At 33.4% G+C, this 12,861-nt stretch overlaps 1 protein-coding gene across 2 annotated transcripts; it reads right to left on the reverse strand.

The window, feature by feature from the left end:
- Positions 1-1,505: 1,505 nt before the first annotated feature.
- Positions 1,506-5,870, reverse strand: LOC142549115 (M phase phosphoprotein 10-like). Of its 2 annotated transcripts, none has more exons than XM_075657891.1 (13): positions 5,110-5,870; positions 4,891-4,952; positions 4,472-4,586; positions 4,212-4,319; positions 4,006-4,143; positions 3,381-3,449; positions 3,243-3,284; positions 2,995-3,063; positions 2,715-2,786; positions 2,576-2,629; positions 2,350-2,491; positions 2,171-2,233; positions 1,506-2,068 (listed from the first exon to the last, which is right to left on the reverse strand). In XM_075657891.1, the coding sequence occupies exons 1-13, from the start codon at positions 5,788-5,790 to the stop codon at positions 2,052-2,054; spliced, it is 1,632 nt and encodes a 543-aa protein (XP_075514006.1). In that variant the 5' UTR covers positions 5,791-5,870; the 3' UTR covers positions 1,506-2,051. The 2 variants fall into 2 exon arrangements, with proteins under 2 accessions (XP_075514006.1, XP_075514005.1); XM_075657890.1 differs by having other exon boundaries at positions 4,212-4,322.
- Positions 5,871-12,861: the final 6,991 nt, after the last annotated feature.

The following is a 12,861-nucleotide window of genomic DNA, read 5'->3' on the forward strand; positions in this document are numbered from 1 at the left end:
CTCAATCTCAAGCGATGTTTATCCTTATTTTAGGCGGTTGATTCAATTAGGAACTTGTTTACAATATACGGTACTATTCTTAATGAGTTTCATGATTTATGTTACAAAGCAGATCTCATGCTATCTATTATATATTTAAGGGCTTTATTTATACAGGTTGCTTGAGTATATATATAAAATAATTTTCATGATTATATAAAACCATAAAATATTATTAAAATAAAAATTGTTTTTACATAAGAGTCAATAAAGCTCAAACCACAAATTGACTGAGCTTTATTGACTTGATGTTCACCTGCTTTAACCAATTCTACCTGTAGTCTTTGAGCACTCCGCTTGGAAAAAAAAGAGCCATTTCGTCACAGCAGACATTGTGCCAACCCACTCCAGACAACTGGAAAATATAAATCAACGGTACTAAGCCTCCATATGCAATTGTAGAGTTTTGGTAAAATCTGCTTATGGCTTTCAATCCCAAAAAGTCATAATCACCATGCAACCAGAAAACATATTGCACTTGAAGCAATGGAAACTACAGAACGCGTTGCCACGAATCGGGGACTGCCTATTTCTACAATCTCCCAATATTTTTCTCATGCCCTCTAATTCCATCATATGTTTCCCCATCCTCACCAATTGCTTTCCCATCTTGGTACTTTGACTCAGACAAACCGTTTTGTGGTAGGAACCATGATAGCTGAAAAAACTAATGCAAGAAGCGAAACATGCAAGAAAATCAATATCAGCTAGCAAAACAACTCTTGACTGGCGATTCTCAAACTCTCCAGCTCTATAAGTTGCATCCAAACATTAGCATTGATTGTCATCACTAAAATCCCTAAAGCAGTGACGTTTGTTAGAATCTCTTTTATCATTCTTAGACCCCAAGGATAGCATAAAGTGCAGTACAACGGTCGACATAAAGATTATGCCTCTTAGGGCATGTGAAGATATCGGCAGGACTGGACCTTCTATGAGACCAAGGAGGCCACCACCTCATGGCTCGGCCTTAGAGGAGGCCATTTTTTTATCATATATGTTGGTGACCATTGAAAAAAAAAAGACCTAATATTAATAAAAAGAAGACCAATTTGATTTTTTTCTATTCATGATCTTTTCTTTTAAGTCCGGTTTAAACAATTTAAATAATATCAGTAGAAGTTTGGGTATTTGTTCAGTTTGGAAAATGTAAAGAGTGAACCTTTAACTAGATTAATAAATTCTTGTATGGAGCTTCAACAATTTTTGAGTCACGATGGACATTCAGATATTAATGATGATGAATTGTATTCGGATATGATGATCATAAGATTCTATTTAACATATGAAAAAAGAGCAATTGATATGTCTACAACATTTGACAAAACTGAATAATTTATTCTCAAACAATTATATTCTTCTAATATTTGTTAATCATATCAATAATAGCAGCATCAACAGAAAAAAGCTTATCTAAGTTGAGTTAATAAAGAGTTGTCTCCAATCAGCAATGTCACAAGATAGACTAAATAAAATGTTACATATACAATAGAAGTTACACATCAAGTTAAAAATGCATTTGAAATGAGTTTTTCAAATAAAATGCAAAATTATTTTGACATTTCAAATGTATTTTGTAACCCAATTTGTATCTCATTGTATATATAGTATTTTACTTACGTAAAATAGAATAAATAATAGTGAAATTTTCATTTTGTACTACAAGACATCTCATTTAGTATTAACTTCTCAAACTCAATGTATGAATGTGTAAATTTCTCAAGGAATGTTCGGGGGAAAAAAATTAGCCCATCAAAAATCATAACTGGCAGCAGTATAAACATGTTAAGCGGATGGTGGCTGAGCATAAGACAAATATCGCCATCGGAACATACGACAAATACCGCCCGCATCCTTTTCATCAGTCTCCCGAATCACCAAAACCTCAAACTTTGTTCTACTTACCATCGATTTTTCCTCGGTTATCTATGCTCTGGTGAATGATATTCTAGTCAAAGGCAACCATAGCTAATGGAGGGTAACGAAACACTCCTAGAAATCCAATAACTCATTTACTTGTCTTCATTGCCTGTCATTTAATGAAGCAGCAGTGACAATGAGTACTTAATCACAAGCTCCATAACAATCATACAAATATATGTAAAATTAATCAAAATAATCAGAAAAATACCATCATCTCCGTTCACAGACGTGCTTTGCGGTTTCTTCATGGTCATCTGTTTTGTTGATCTAGCTGTTATAGATTGAACAGAGTCAATTTTTTTCCAAAAAGACAGGATTACATTGGAGTATGTGAGCTGCATGAAGTCCACTATCAACTCAAGTGAGATAATCAAGTCGCTGTTTCACCTTTAAATCTTCTTTTTTTATTCGCTCTTCTCCTCTTCCTATCAGCCTTTGTTAGTTCCGTTTCGTCTTTAATGTCCCCTTTGCCAGCGAACACTTCTTCTGGAGCAAGCATAGCTGCATCAGACACTGCCAGTGGAGCAATCTGCAACAAAAAACATGTGGCTAAGTGATTTGCTGGATATGTCTATTAATGCAAAAAAAGAAAATCTGAAGACCGAAAATTTACCTCTTCCATTGCAAGGGCAGGCACATTTACTTGTATTGACATATCCTCAATAACCTGTTCATGTTATTAAAATACAATCAACATTCAAAAAGAGGCTTAAACATGGGAAAATTTTGTTGTCTAAATGTTCGAGGAGTACCGGTTTTGGAGTGAAATTGAAATGAGATAAAGCATCCAACTTCAAGCACAGTTTCTTGAATAGCATGGTTGCCTGAGGCCATGGAAAGGTGTAAGTCTTCGATGAAAGAAGGGAAATAATTATCCATATAGTGCAGCAAAAAGGAAAATGACAAAGTTCGAAGCCACTATATCAACCTAAGTCATAGGTGCAGCAAGTTGGAATACTGTGTTAAACAATGAATGTGGAAAAAAAATGGCGAGCAACAAATGGAACAAGATAGGAGAAATTAAAGACACACTTCTTTCTTTTGCTCATCAGAAAATGACAGCGCCATTGACACCAGACCCGTCTTCTGAGCATATTCATCCTGCATAAAAGTCAGAGGAACAAAGTTGTTTAGAAACTCCGGTAAAATATGGAAGCACAAAATAAAAAAGTAATCATGCAGTCAACAGATCAGAATACAATCTCTCTAACATTGAAAAAGAAATTAATAACGCATAAGGTAAAAGATAAGCCGTCAAGTTCGCAAAAGATAACACTCGCCTCGTAAACTTCAGCAAGTCCCTTTGTGCTCTTATTCTCATCCTGCAATTATAAAATCGATTTTTTTAATGTAAATTTCATATAGTTCAGATTAAATTAAACTGGAATGGCAATACTAATAAAAGGGTTGGCAATTACCAGTTCCCTTTTTTCCCTAGGTGCCTTGTGGAGTAAATCAGGAGGCTTCTGCACATCGTCAAATCGGGCCTATACATTGTACCAGAAATGATGCTCATCCAGTATGAAAAGACGAAACAATAGAGATAGAGAACATGATCAGAATTAAATCTTATTATTAAAAAATTACAGCAAGTGTAAGTGTGAGATATAAAGTTCGATTTATAACAATTTGTCAAATTGAAAAGGGCAAAACATCTCGTGGAAGACATAAAAATGAAGAACGATGCACAACACCGTCCCCAGCCCAGCTTGACAAAGGATATTAATGAGGTGGTTTTGATACAAAAATGTAACCACTGACTTCATCCAGTAAATAGACAAGTAAAAGAAAACCCACGTGCCTCTTCTAAACTATTCAGATTCCACACTTATGTTATTGAGAGGTTGGATACGTGAATGTTAGAAGCCTTTTCTGTTTCTGACGCTATGATCCCCTTACCAGAATGACTTCTTAACAACAGAGCTCCTACTGACAAGACTATTACTAAGAGAGATAACAAAACAAGGAAAACACTGCCGCTCCCAGTGCCCCTAAATACATATAGGAAATGAAATTTTGTACACTAAATAAAGTTGATTTTACCTCAAGGACACGCTTCTGAATCATTTCTTCAATAGATGCAGTGAACTCTTCTGTGATTACAGGCGCAGGCCTCACGTTGTGCTCAAAATCTAGATCAACTTCCAATGCACTATTTTTTGGTCTTTTAGCGGCGGTGATCTGAAACCACAGAACTCATCACACACCAAAACAATCAGCTAAAGTTTTTTAGAAATAGATTGTGTCACCTCTCCCTGCATTGTCCAGGTTTTGGGTTCTAAGTTTGCTTTCTCCATGTTTTCGATTTGTACACGGAGATTCTGTTGCTCTTTTTCATGGGTAGAAAAATTTTGTTTCTTCTGCAGCACATCAAAACAGAAAAAAGAAAGATTGAGAACATCAATGAATAGAAATTGATGTTTGCAGAACATCAATCATCAGTAAATTTCTTTTCTTTTCTTGACCATGCACATACGCGAAAGGGAAATATTTAGAGAATGAGGATTACCAGATCTTCATCACCATGGATAGGTTCATCACCCATATCCGAGCCCTGTAAAACACCATGACCTGTAGATTTTTTCTTCTGACCAGTTCCTTTACGGCCAAAAAAGTCCTCATATCTAAGTCAACAAACATAAAAGATATGCCAACTTAAAGTTCTCCTCATAAGTTGAAGGAAAAAATGTAAAAATTATCAATGTCAACATGCTACGTAGTATGACTTCATTGAGCACAAATGCATGCCCTCATACAACTACAAGTTCTTAATTAAAAGTTTTGAATCACAATCAATTAGTAGGCTTCTAATTCCTTTCTTTTTTCAAGTCAATCCTTAATTTACGCATATAACTTCCAGGCTGCCGTATAAAATAGAGGAAAAAAGAGAGCGTGACACTGCAAGAATATGAAGGGAGATAGTCACACCTTGCATTTTCCATCTTGTTCTCATCATCGTCATCTTCGTCGTCAAGCTCCAAAAGTCCAAGCTGAGATAAAACATACACACACAAAGAAAAACATCAGCTCAATTACCCATTTCTATCTAATCGTGTCAAATAACATTAGTAGCAGCCAACAAAAGCTCGTTTAGCAATCTGTAATAGCCTCATAAATTTCCCAAACACATCCTACTACAACTCCTACCTCTTCGTCGTCGCCTTCATCTTCATCCTCCCCTCCTTCACCCTCTTCATCATCATCCATTAATTCACCTCTCTTCTTCTTTTTACCCTTTTCCCCCTTCTTTAAGCCGTACTCTCTGGCCTCATCTTCCTCCAAGTACTCCTCCAATTCGTTAATCTTCAAAAACCTATCCTCCACCCCATTCACATTGTTTACCTCTTCGTTCTCCATATCTCCATCTTCATCATCTTCTTCGTCCTCATTCTCAAAACCATCTTCCTCGCCTTCATCATCATCATCATCATCAAAATCCTCTCTTTCACTTTCTACATCTTCACGTGCCTTATTTTCCGTATCCTTTCTCACAGTATGCTGTGTTTTTCCACTACGTTTATCCAAATTGAATTGTTTTTCAATTTCCAGTGGATTCTTCTCGAAGTTTCTGACTTGGCGGCGGAGCGAGGAAATCAAGGGTTGAGATTGAAGATCAATTTGCTGCCAAATCTGCTCCGCGTCGAATCCTTCTGTCAACAGATGAGTAAATGGAGATTTAGGAGCAAAGGGATTGAGAGAGGAAAATAGATATTGCGAGGCTAATCGAGCAGTCTTGGAAAGCTCCGGAGATGCAGTGAGATAAAGCGGCGGATCGATTGACTTCAGCCGGTGAAGCGCCTCCTGGCCGCTGTCCGTTTCGGCTGACATGGTGGTGGTTGCTGTTGGAAAGATGAAAAGTATGTTAGGGTTTCAAGGACCAAAAAGAACACAGCATTTAGCTCGGCATTTTTTTTAATAATGGAAAATAATATACCAAAAACATTTATTGTGATTATTATATTAATTTTTTATGACATAAAAACTCGCAATATTTTTGATAAATCTTTAAAGTAAAACAATAACCTGCAAATCACGATTGTAGGTAAACTACAGACATAATAGCTTGTAAATCATATTAGTTAGATAAATCATATTGTGCAAGCCTTGAGTGATAAGTTGACCCGAGATATTGTTGTCGGAGATGATCGAACTTCTGATTATTTGTCAAACTCTTATCTACTCCACAAACTTGGACATATATTATAAGATTTTAATATATTTTAATATATATAATAGTTGTAACTTTAATAATATTTAGGGATGTAATCGAGTCAAAACGAGCCGAACTCTTGAATGTTTGAGCTTGGTTCGTTTATAATCGAGCCGAGCTCGAGCTTTATTTAACGAATATATGCATGGCTCACGAGCTTATTCAAGCCTTTATCGAGCCTAAACAAACTTAATAAATATGGATTATACATTTAAATTTTCATTAAATTAATTAAAAATTAAATTATATATTTAAAGAAAAATATATTATTCTTATTAAAATTTGTAAATTTATTATAATAAATAAATTTAATAGATTTTTCTATATATTTCATAAATAATATGCAAAATCAATAAATCAAATATCAAAACTATTATATTTTTCATCTAAAAGATTACTAGTGAACTTACCAACGAACATGTTCACGAGCTAACGAACCGAATACTGTAAAGCTTGAGTTTGGTTTGTTTATCTTAACGAGCCTCATTAAATGAGCTCAAATGAGCTTTTATCGAATCGAGTTTCGAATAGCTCACAAACGGTTTGGTTCGTTTACATCCCTAATAATATTGAATCATAAAATTTTATTAATTTGAAGATGTACTGATTAGTTGTTAAATTGAAAATTTATTTTAAATTTAGTGAACAATAATATCTATATTATATTCCTTGTATTAATTTGCTTAAATTTAATAATTAGTTTTAGTTTATAAGGGTTATGCTTAAATTTAATAATTAGTTTTAGTTTCAGTTATTATAAATTTGTTCACGGGTTCGTTCTTATTGATAATTGTTTGGTTTAAAAATAATTTAGTTTCAACTAGGGCATTAGTTCATTATCCTAATGATAGGTCCAACGATAGACAATAATCGTCAAATATGGATCCATATAAAAAAGCATGGACTCCATATATTATTGGATAAATTTAAAATTTAATGAATGAAAATTAAGTTAAGAAGTGTATGAAACTTGAAACAGATTGTTCTATATGCTTAGGAGGCGTCTAAACAATCCATCTATGCTCTAGAATTTTCAAGGGCTGTGAGGGAGGCGCCTAGCCATTCGTTAAGCAACACCTAGGCGTCAAACGACGCTGTTTACCAAGAGCTACGAGTTTTCATGTATTTTTGTCATCAAAATGTTTATTGGTCATATTTTTTTAGATTTGTGACTTAATTATCAATTCATCTGAATTAATTAACACAATGAGACACAATATAATATTAACTTTGAGATGATCAAACAAAAAAAATTTATGTTAATTTTGAAATTCTTCTTTTTATTTCTTCTCAAAAGGGAATTTGCTTCATTTTCTGGTTATGAATTTGTGAGTAATAGTGCTATTATCAAAAGTTAGAAGTCATATCTTGGAAGACGATTTTCATATCCCGAGAGAACCATGCGCGGGGAAATTTCGTCTTAAGGATAAAGAGTTCTCACTTATCTCGACTTCGAATTTGCTAACATATTGTTAGAATTAAAGGTTTTGGAGTTTGACAAAAAAAATATCGAAGTTTGGAGAACTGATCAGCTAAACTGAAACCATTCAACTGAAGTAATTCAAACTGAACAAAGGTAACTGAATCAGTAAAGCAAACTGAACTATCAGTTACGACTGACCAAATAATTAAGGATGTCAATGGGTTCGAGTTTTACCCAGACCCGCAATGGACCATTGCGTATGGGGTGGGTTTGGGCATACTAAATGGGTCATGGGACGGGTCTCAGGTCCAATTTTTCAGACTCGTCCGGGTATGGGACGGGTCATGGGTCCTATAATACTCGCCCCATATATGTTGATATAAATACTCTAGAGTTTTAGTTTTATTAATTTTCGTTTTTTAGTAGCTCACCTCAACCATAACTGTCTTAGTTATTCCTATGTCAACTGTCGTATTTGAATCTGCTTTTAGCAATAGTGGAAGAATAGTTAGTCGTCGTCTTAGTAGGCTTAATCCAAAGACTTTGGACACATTGATGTACTCGCGAAGATGGTTGTGGGGTGAGGTGAAAGGTAAATAAATCACAGTTTTATTTTGTTATTGTACTTTCTATCTTTAAATTACATTTTTTTACACTTTTAAATTACAGTTTTATTTTTTCAATGTGCTTTCTCTGTCTCTTTAATTTTGTAGTTAATTTTTCAAGTAGTTTACCAATTTGTCTCACCATTCTTGATGAAGAAGAAGATGATCCCAAAGAATGTGTTTGAAATATTGCCTACTCGCTGATTTTATATTGATTTGTTTAAGTTATGTTATGACTTATTTTTGGGGATGTCAAGATTTTTTTGGAGAGCTAGTAACTCTTTTTTTATATAATTCTTTATGTCGTGAAAATACTTTGTTTGTTATTATTAAGTGTGGTCGAAAACATGAATCAATTTTCTATTGTGTTGTATTTAGATGCTTGTCTGTTTCATAATTCAGTCATGTGAGAAGAAAGATTACTGTTTTTATTTAAAAAAAATTTGGGTGTCATGGGTCTCACGGATCTACCCGACCCCGTTTCGTATTCGAGGTGGGGCGGGTCCGAAGAATATTTAACCGGGGTGAGGCGAGTAATGAGTCAAAGTTTTCTTCATGGGACGGGTCTTGGGTTTAGCCATATCTGCCCTATACCCGCCCCATTGACATCCTATGACCAATCAGTAAAGTCAACTAGACTATCAGTTAGAACTGAACATGATGCTTAAATAAGTAAAACTGATCAATCGAATAGTAAGTTTGACACGTCATCAGTTAAACCAACTTTAAACTGAAAAATCATACTAAGCAGACTGAAACTAACAGAACGAGCGCCGAATAGCAGACTGCAACTGTGGCGCCTCAAACCTCGCCACATAATCATACAACATGTGATGTCATATGCATAAAAATTTTCTTTTCAAAGACGTAATAATATAATGTATATACGATAAAATAATGCAATCATCACACTATCTATATCAGTGTAACAGAAACAGTATAATAAATACATACACACAACTCAAATAAGACAATAAACTATACTGTCTCTATCTACTATCAAGTACATGACTGTTTGACTAGACATGCCTAGTCCTTCACCTCTATCATCTCTCACGGCATAGTCCTGTAACATGTCCAACAGAAACATGCCCCAAAGGAGGAGCATATACAATAATTATCACCGTAATACATAACAGTTATATTAACAACAATATAAAATATAACTGAAATCATAACAGAAATACCCTTTTTGATGTTTCTGGACAATCAAACCATCAACGACATCACTCACATACTACTGCAACAACAACATCAACGATACGTCGCACCCCAACTCCGGCGACAGCAATATCATCGAACGAACAATATCAACGATACGTCGTACCCCTACTCCGGCGACATCAATATCGTCGACCGAACAACATCAACGAGACATCTCCCAACAATAATAACCAACAACATCAACAATAATAAACAACAACAAATATAATATTAAATCACCCAATTCCAGTGATTTATCATTGTTCAATACAATAGTATTTATCAATACTAAACAATAACAACATATGCTCGTACGTTAACATGTACCTGATAATCGAGTATATATATAAAATTTGGTTATTTCTTTGATCTTGAGGCTTGCGAAGTATCTAAATAATTTAATAACAATTATCAGATTATTGTCACCGCATCAACATAATCATAACAGCTTCAATATACAACATTAAATAGCTCAACAACAATTATTTCAACCAAAATATAAAACTCGATTATACATCTTCATCATTCAATAATTAATATTTTGGTGTATTTAGTTATCAATGCTAACATCAACTACAACCTAATAAATTAACTTCAAATAATATGATATTTTACAACATCGTTAAACTACGAAAATTTTAAAGCAATATGTATCCTATACTTCGTAGAATCCGAATATATAATCAGAATTAATAACAACTGACAAACAACTCTCAAATCTCTATCAAACGATTAAAATCCATAATTATAATAAATTGGAAATAATTCAAAATAACACCATTATAATATTTTCTTTTTTCGCTAAAATCTTACAATATTCAAAAATCTTCAATTTCTATATGATTTAACAATTTATCAGATTTATTCCAGAAATCGACAAATTAACATCACCAAAAATATAAAATTTATACCTCAAATCGAAAGTCTCGTATCAACGATCCCATAACTGAAGTCGGTTCGTCGATTAGATAAACCGATAAGTCGCAAGATCGAAAATAAAATCAAAAACCTTATCTCCTCTTTTCTCTCACCTCTCTTCTGCATCTTTTGCTTCGGTTGAGTGGAATTCAAATATGAATTCCACCCACTCAATTCATTTTTTTAGTATTGTATTATATTATATTATATTAATAAAATAAAATAATATAATATATAATATTTAATATTTTAACACCGATATAGCCTTTTGGACAAGTCAAACAATCAAATTTTTCAAAACTCAAAGCATGAAACTTCTATATATTTGAGTTTTCTACATTATATCCAAATTTTAAATCATTTGGACTTCATATGATCAAATATGTCATATTTTATTCTTTAAAAATCGTTAATTATTTAATAATCTCACATGACTAAATTAACAAATTGTCTTCAGGCATTACAACAACATCGTATTATGTCAGAAGAATGTTGACACTTTTAGAAAGGACAAATCAACGGATGTATTAATTAATGCATTCAATGTTACCGTTGGAAGAGAAGCCTATAAATAGCTGAGGAGTTCAGTGAGAAGCTGATTGATTTTTGAATCACTAAAAGACTTGATTGATTACAGAAACTTTAATAACTCACTTCATTTTGGACTTAAACACTGCCAAACTGAAACTCTTAATTTCTTATAACTTATCAGTACATAAACTGTCTATCTTACGTAGCACAATTGATCTCAAACGATCGAATATTTCAATGTAAGGTGCTAGAGATTTTTCTCAAATGATAACATATCCTTGTGATATAAGGTATGTCGTAGGAGCATTTGAAATATCCGAACATCCATAAAAATCTTTGTGTTCAGCAGTTCATTTATTCTTTGAGTATTCAATCTATCAATTAGTTTATTTCCACACTTCAAACTAGTTAACTGACTGATATCGACAACAAAATAATTGAATTCATTTTATCACTAAACTGATTAATATTTTGAAAAGAGCCAAAAATCATAAAGTGTTTATTCAACACCCTCTTCTAAACACTTTGACCCATCAAACCGATCCTAACAAATAGTATCAGAGAGGTTTCAATCTTATTTCTGAATACTTTCTATCTATACGCCTGATCACAATATCTTCATTCAACAAAATTTCTATGTTCTCAAAAGAAGAATTTGATGACTGAAAAATTAGAATGCAAGCTCATTTAGCTGTACAAGATGACGATATGTGGTACGTTATAACTTATGGACTTATGAAGATCATGAAAGCTAACACATCTATTGCTATAACTGATGGAACATCTCACTGCATTGAAAAACCACTAGAGGAATGGACAACTGAAGACAAGAGGAAAGCAAACTTGGACAATGTGGCAAAGGATATTCTGCATAAAACATTGGACAAATTATTTTCAGCAAAATTCAGATGTGCAAAACAGCCAAAGAAATTTGAGAAAAACTGATTCAATTGTGCGAGGGCAACGAGCAAACAAAGGAAAACAAACAATCAGTCGCAATACAAAAGTTTGATAATATCAAGATGAAGACTGGAGAATCAATGAATGAGTTTGACGAACGAGTTATTAGTATTATCAATGAACTGAATGCACCAAGGAAGGTGTATTCAAATAAAGACATTGCACTGAAGGTTGTTCGTGGTCTTCCCAAAGAATGAGATGTGAAAACAATGGCAATGAAAGAAAAAGATCTCAACAAAATGGAATTACACAATCTATTTGCAGATCTCAAGACATACGAATTTGAACTACAGACGAAAGAGGGAGAACCATCAACTCCACCAGTTACAACTACTCTTAGCGCCTTAAAACTTGAACCAACTGGTTCAACTGAAAAATCTGTAGAGCAGCTGAGCCATGATGCCATATCATTGTTCATCAAAAAGTTTGTAAGATTTATGATAAAAAAACCAGGGATCCTTCCAAAGACACTCTCACAAGAATATCTCCAAGGAGGAACCAAATGCTTGCTACAACTGTGGCAAAACTGGACATTACATTGCTGACTGTCCTAAGCCAAAAGAAGATAGTTGACGTTCAGCTGAAAAAGAAAAGAAATCATATGAGCAGAGAAGAAGAGCTAAAGATGATAAGTGTATAACCCAAAAATCAGTCCACGTAAAACCCTTGTATTTATTAAATGGTTAAAATTATTTATTTAATTTTTAAATGATTTTAGCGATGCATGATTTATGATCTTTGAATTATTTTAAATTATTATATGTTTATTTGATGCACGTTAAAATATTTTCTTGAGTTTATATTTCAGGCAAATATTCGATGCGGGATCGGAAAAAGAGACCGGTGACGATTTAGGTGATTTTTGAAAATGTGGTATTTTATTTCAGTCAAGAAAATTGTTATTTTAAATGATGCTTGGAATCTTAAGCATTTTAAAGCCTAATTTATTTATTAGGTGATTAGATTATAAACTTTTCAAATACTATTTTGAATATTGAGAGATTTTAATCTTGAAATTTTCCCTCAAATTATTGTTTTATTTAAAACTG

The sequence above is a fragment of the Primulina tabacum genome, chromosome 6, assembly GCF_025594145.1.
Source record: "Primulina tabacum isolate GXHZ01 chromosome 6, ASM2559414v2, whole genome shotgun sequence".
NCBI lineage: Eukaryota > Viridiplantae > Streptophyta > Magnoliopsida > Lamiales > Gesneriaceae > Primulina > Primulina tabacum.

Coding starts and splice junctions, on each gene's coding strand:
- LOC142549115 (XM_075657890.1), bottom strand. CDS start 5,790: ATGTCAGCCGAAACGGACAGCGGCCAGGAGGCGCTTCACCGGCTGAAG. Junction 4,144..4,211: donor CCTGGACAATGCAGGGAGAG/GTGACACAATCT, acceptor CTGTGGTTTCAG/ATCACCGCCGCTAAAAGACC. Junction 3,450..4,005: donor TTCAGAAGCGTGTCCTTGAG/GTAAAATCAACT, acceptor TACAATGTATAG/GCCCGATTTGACGATGTGCA.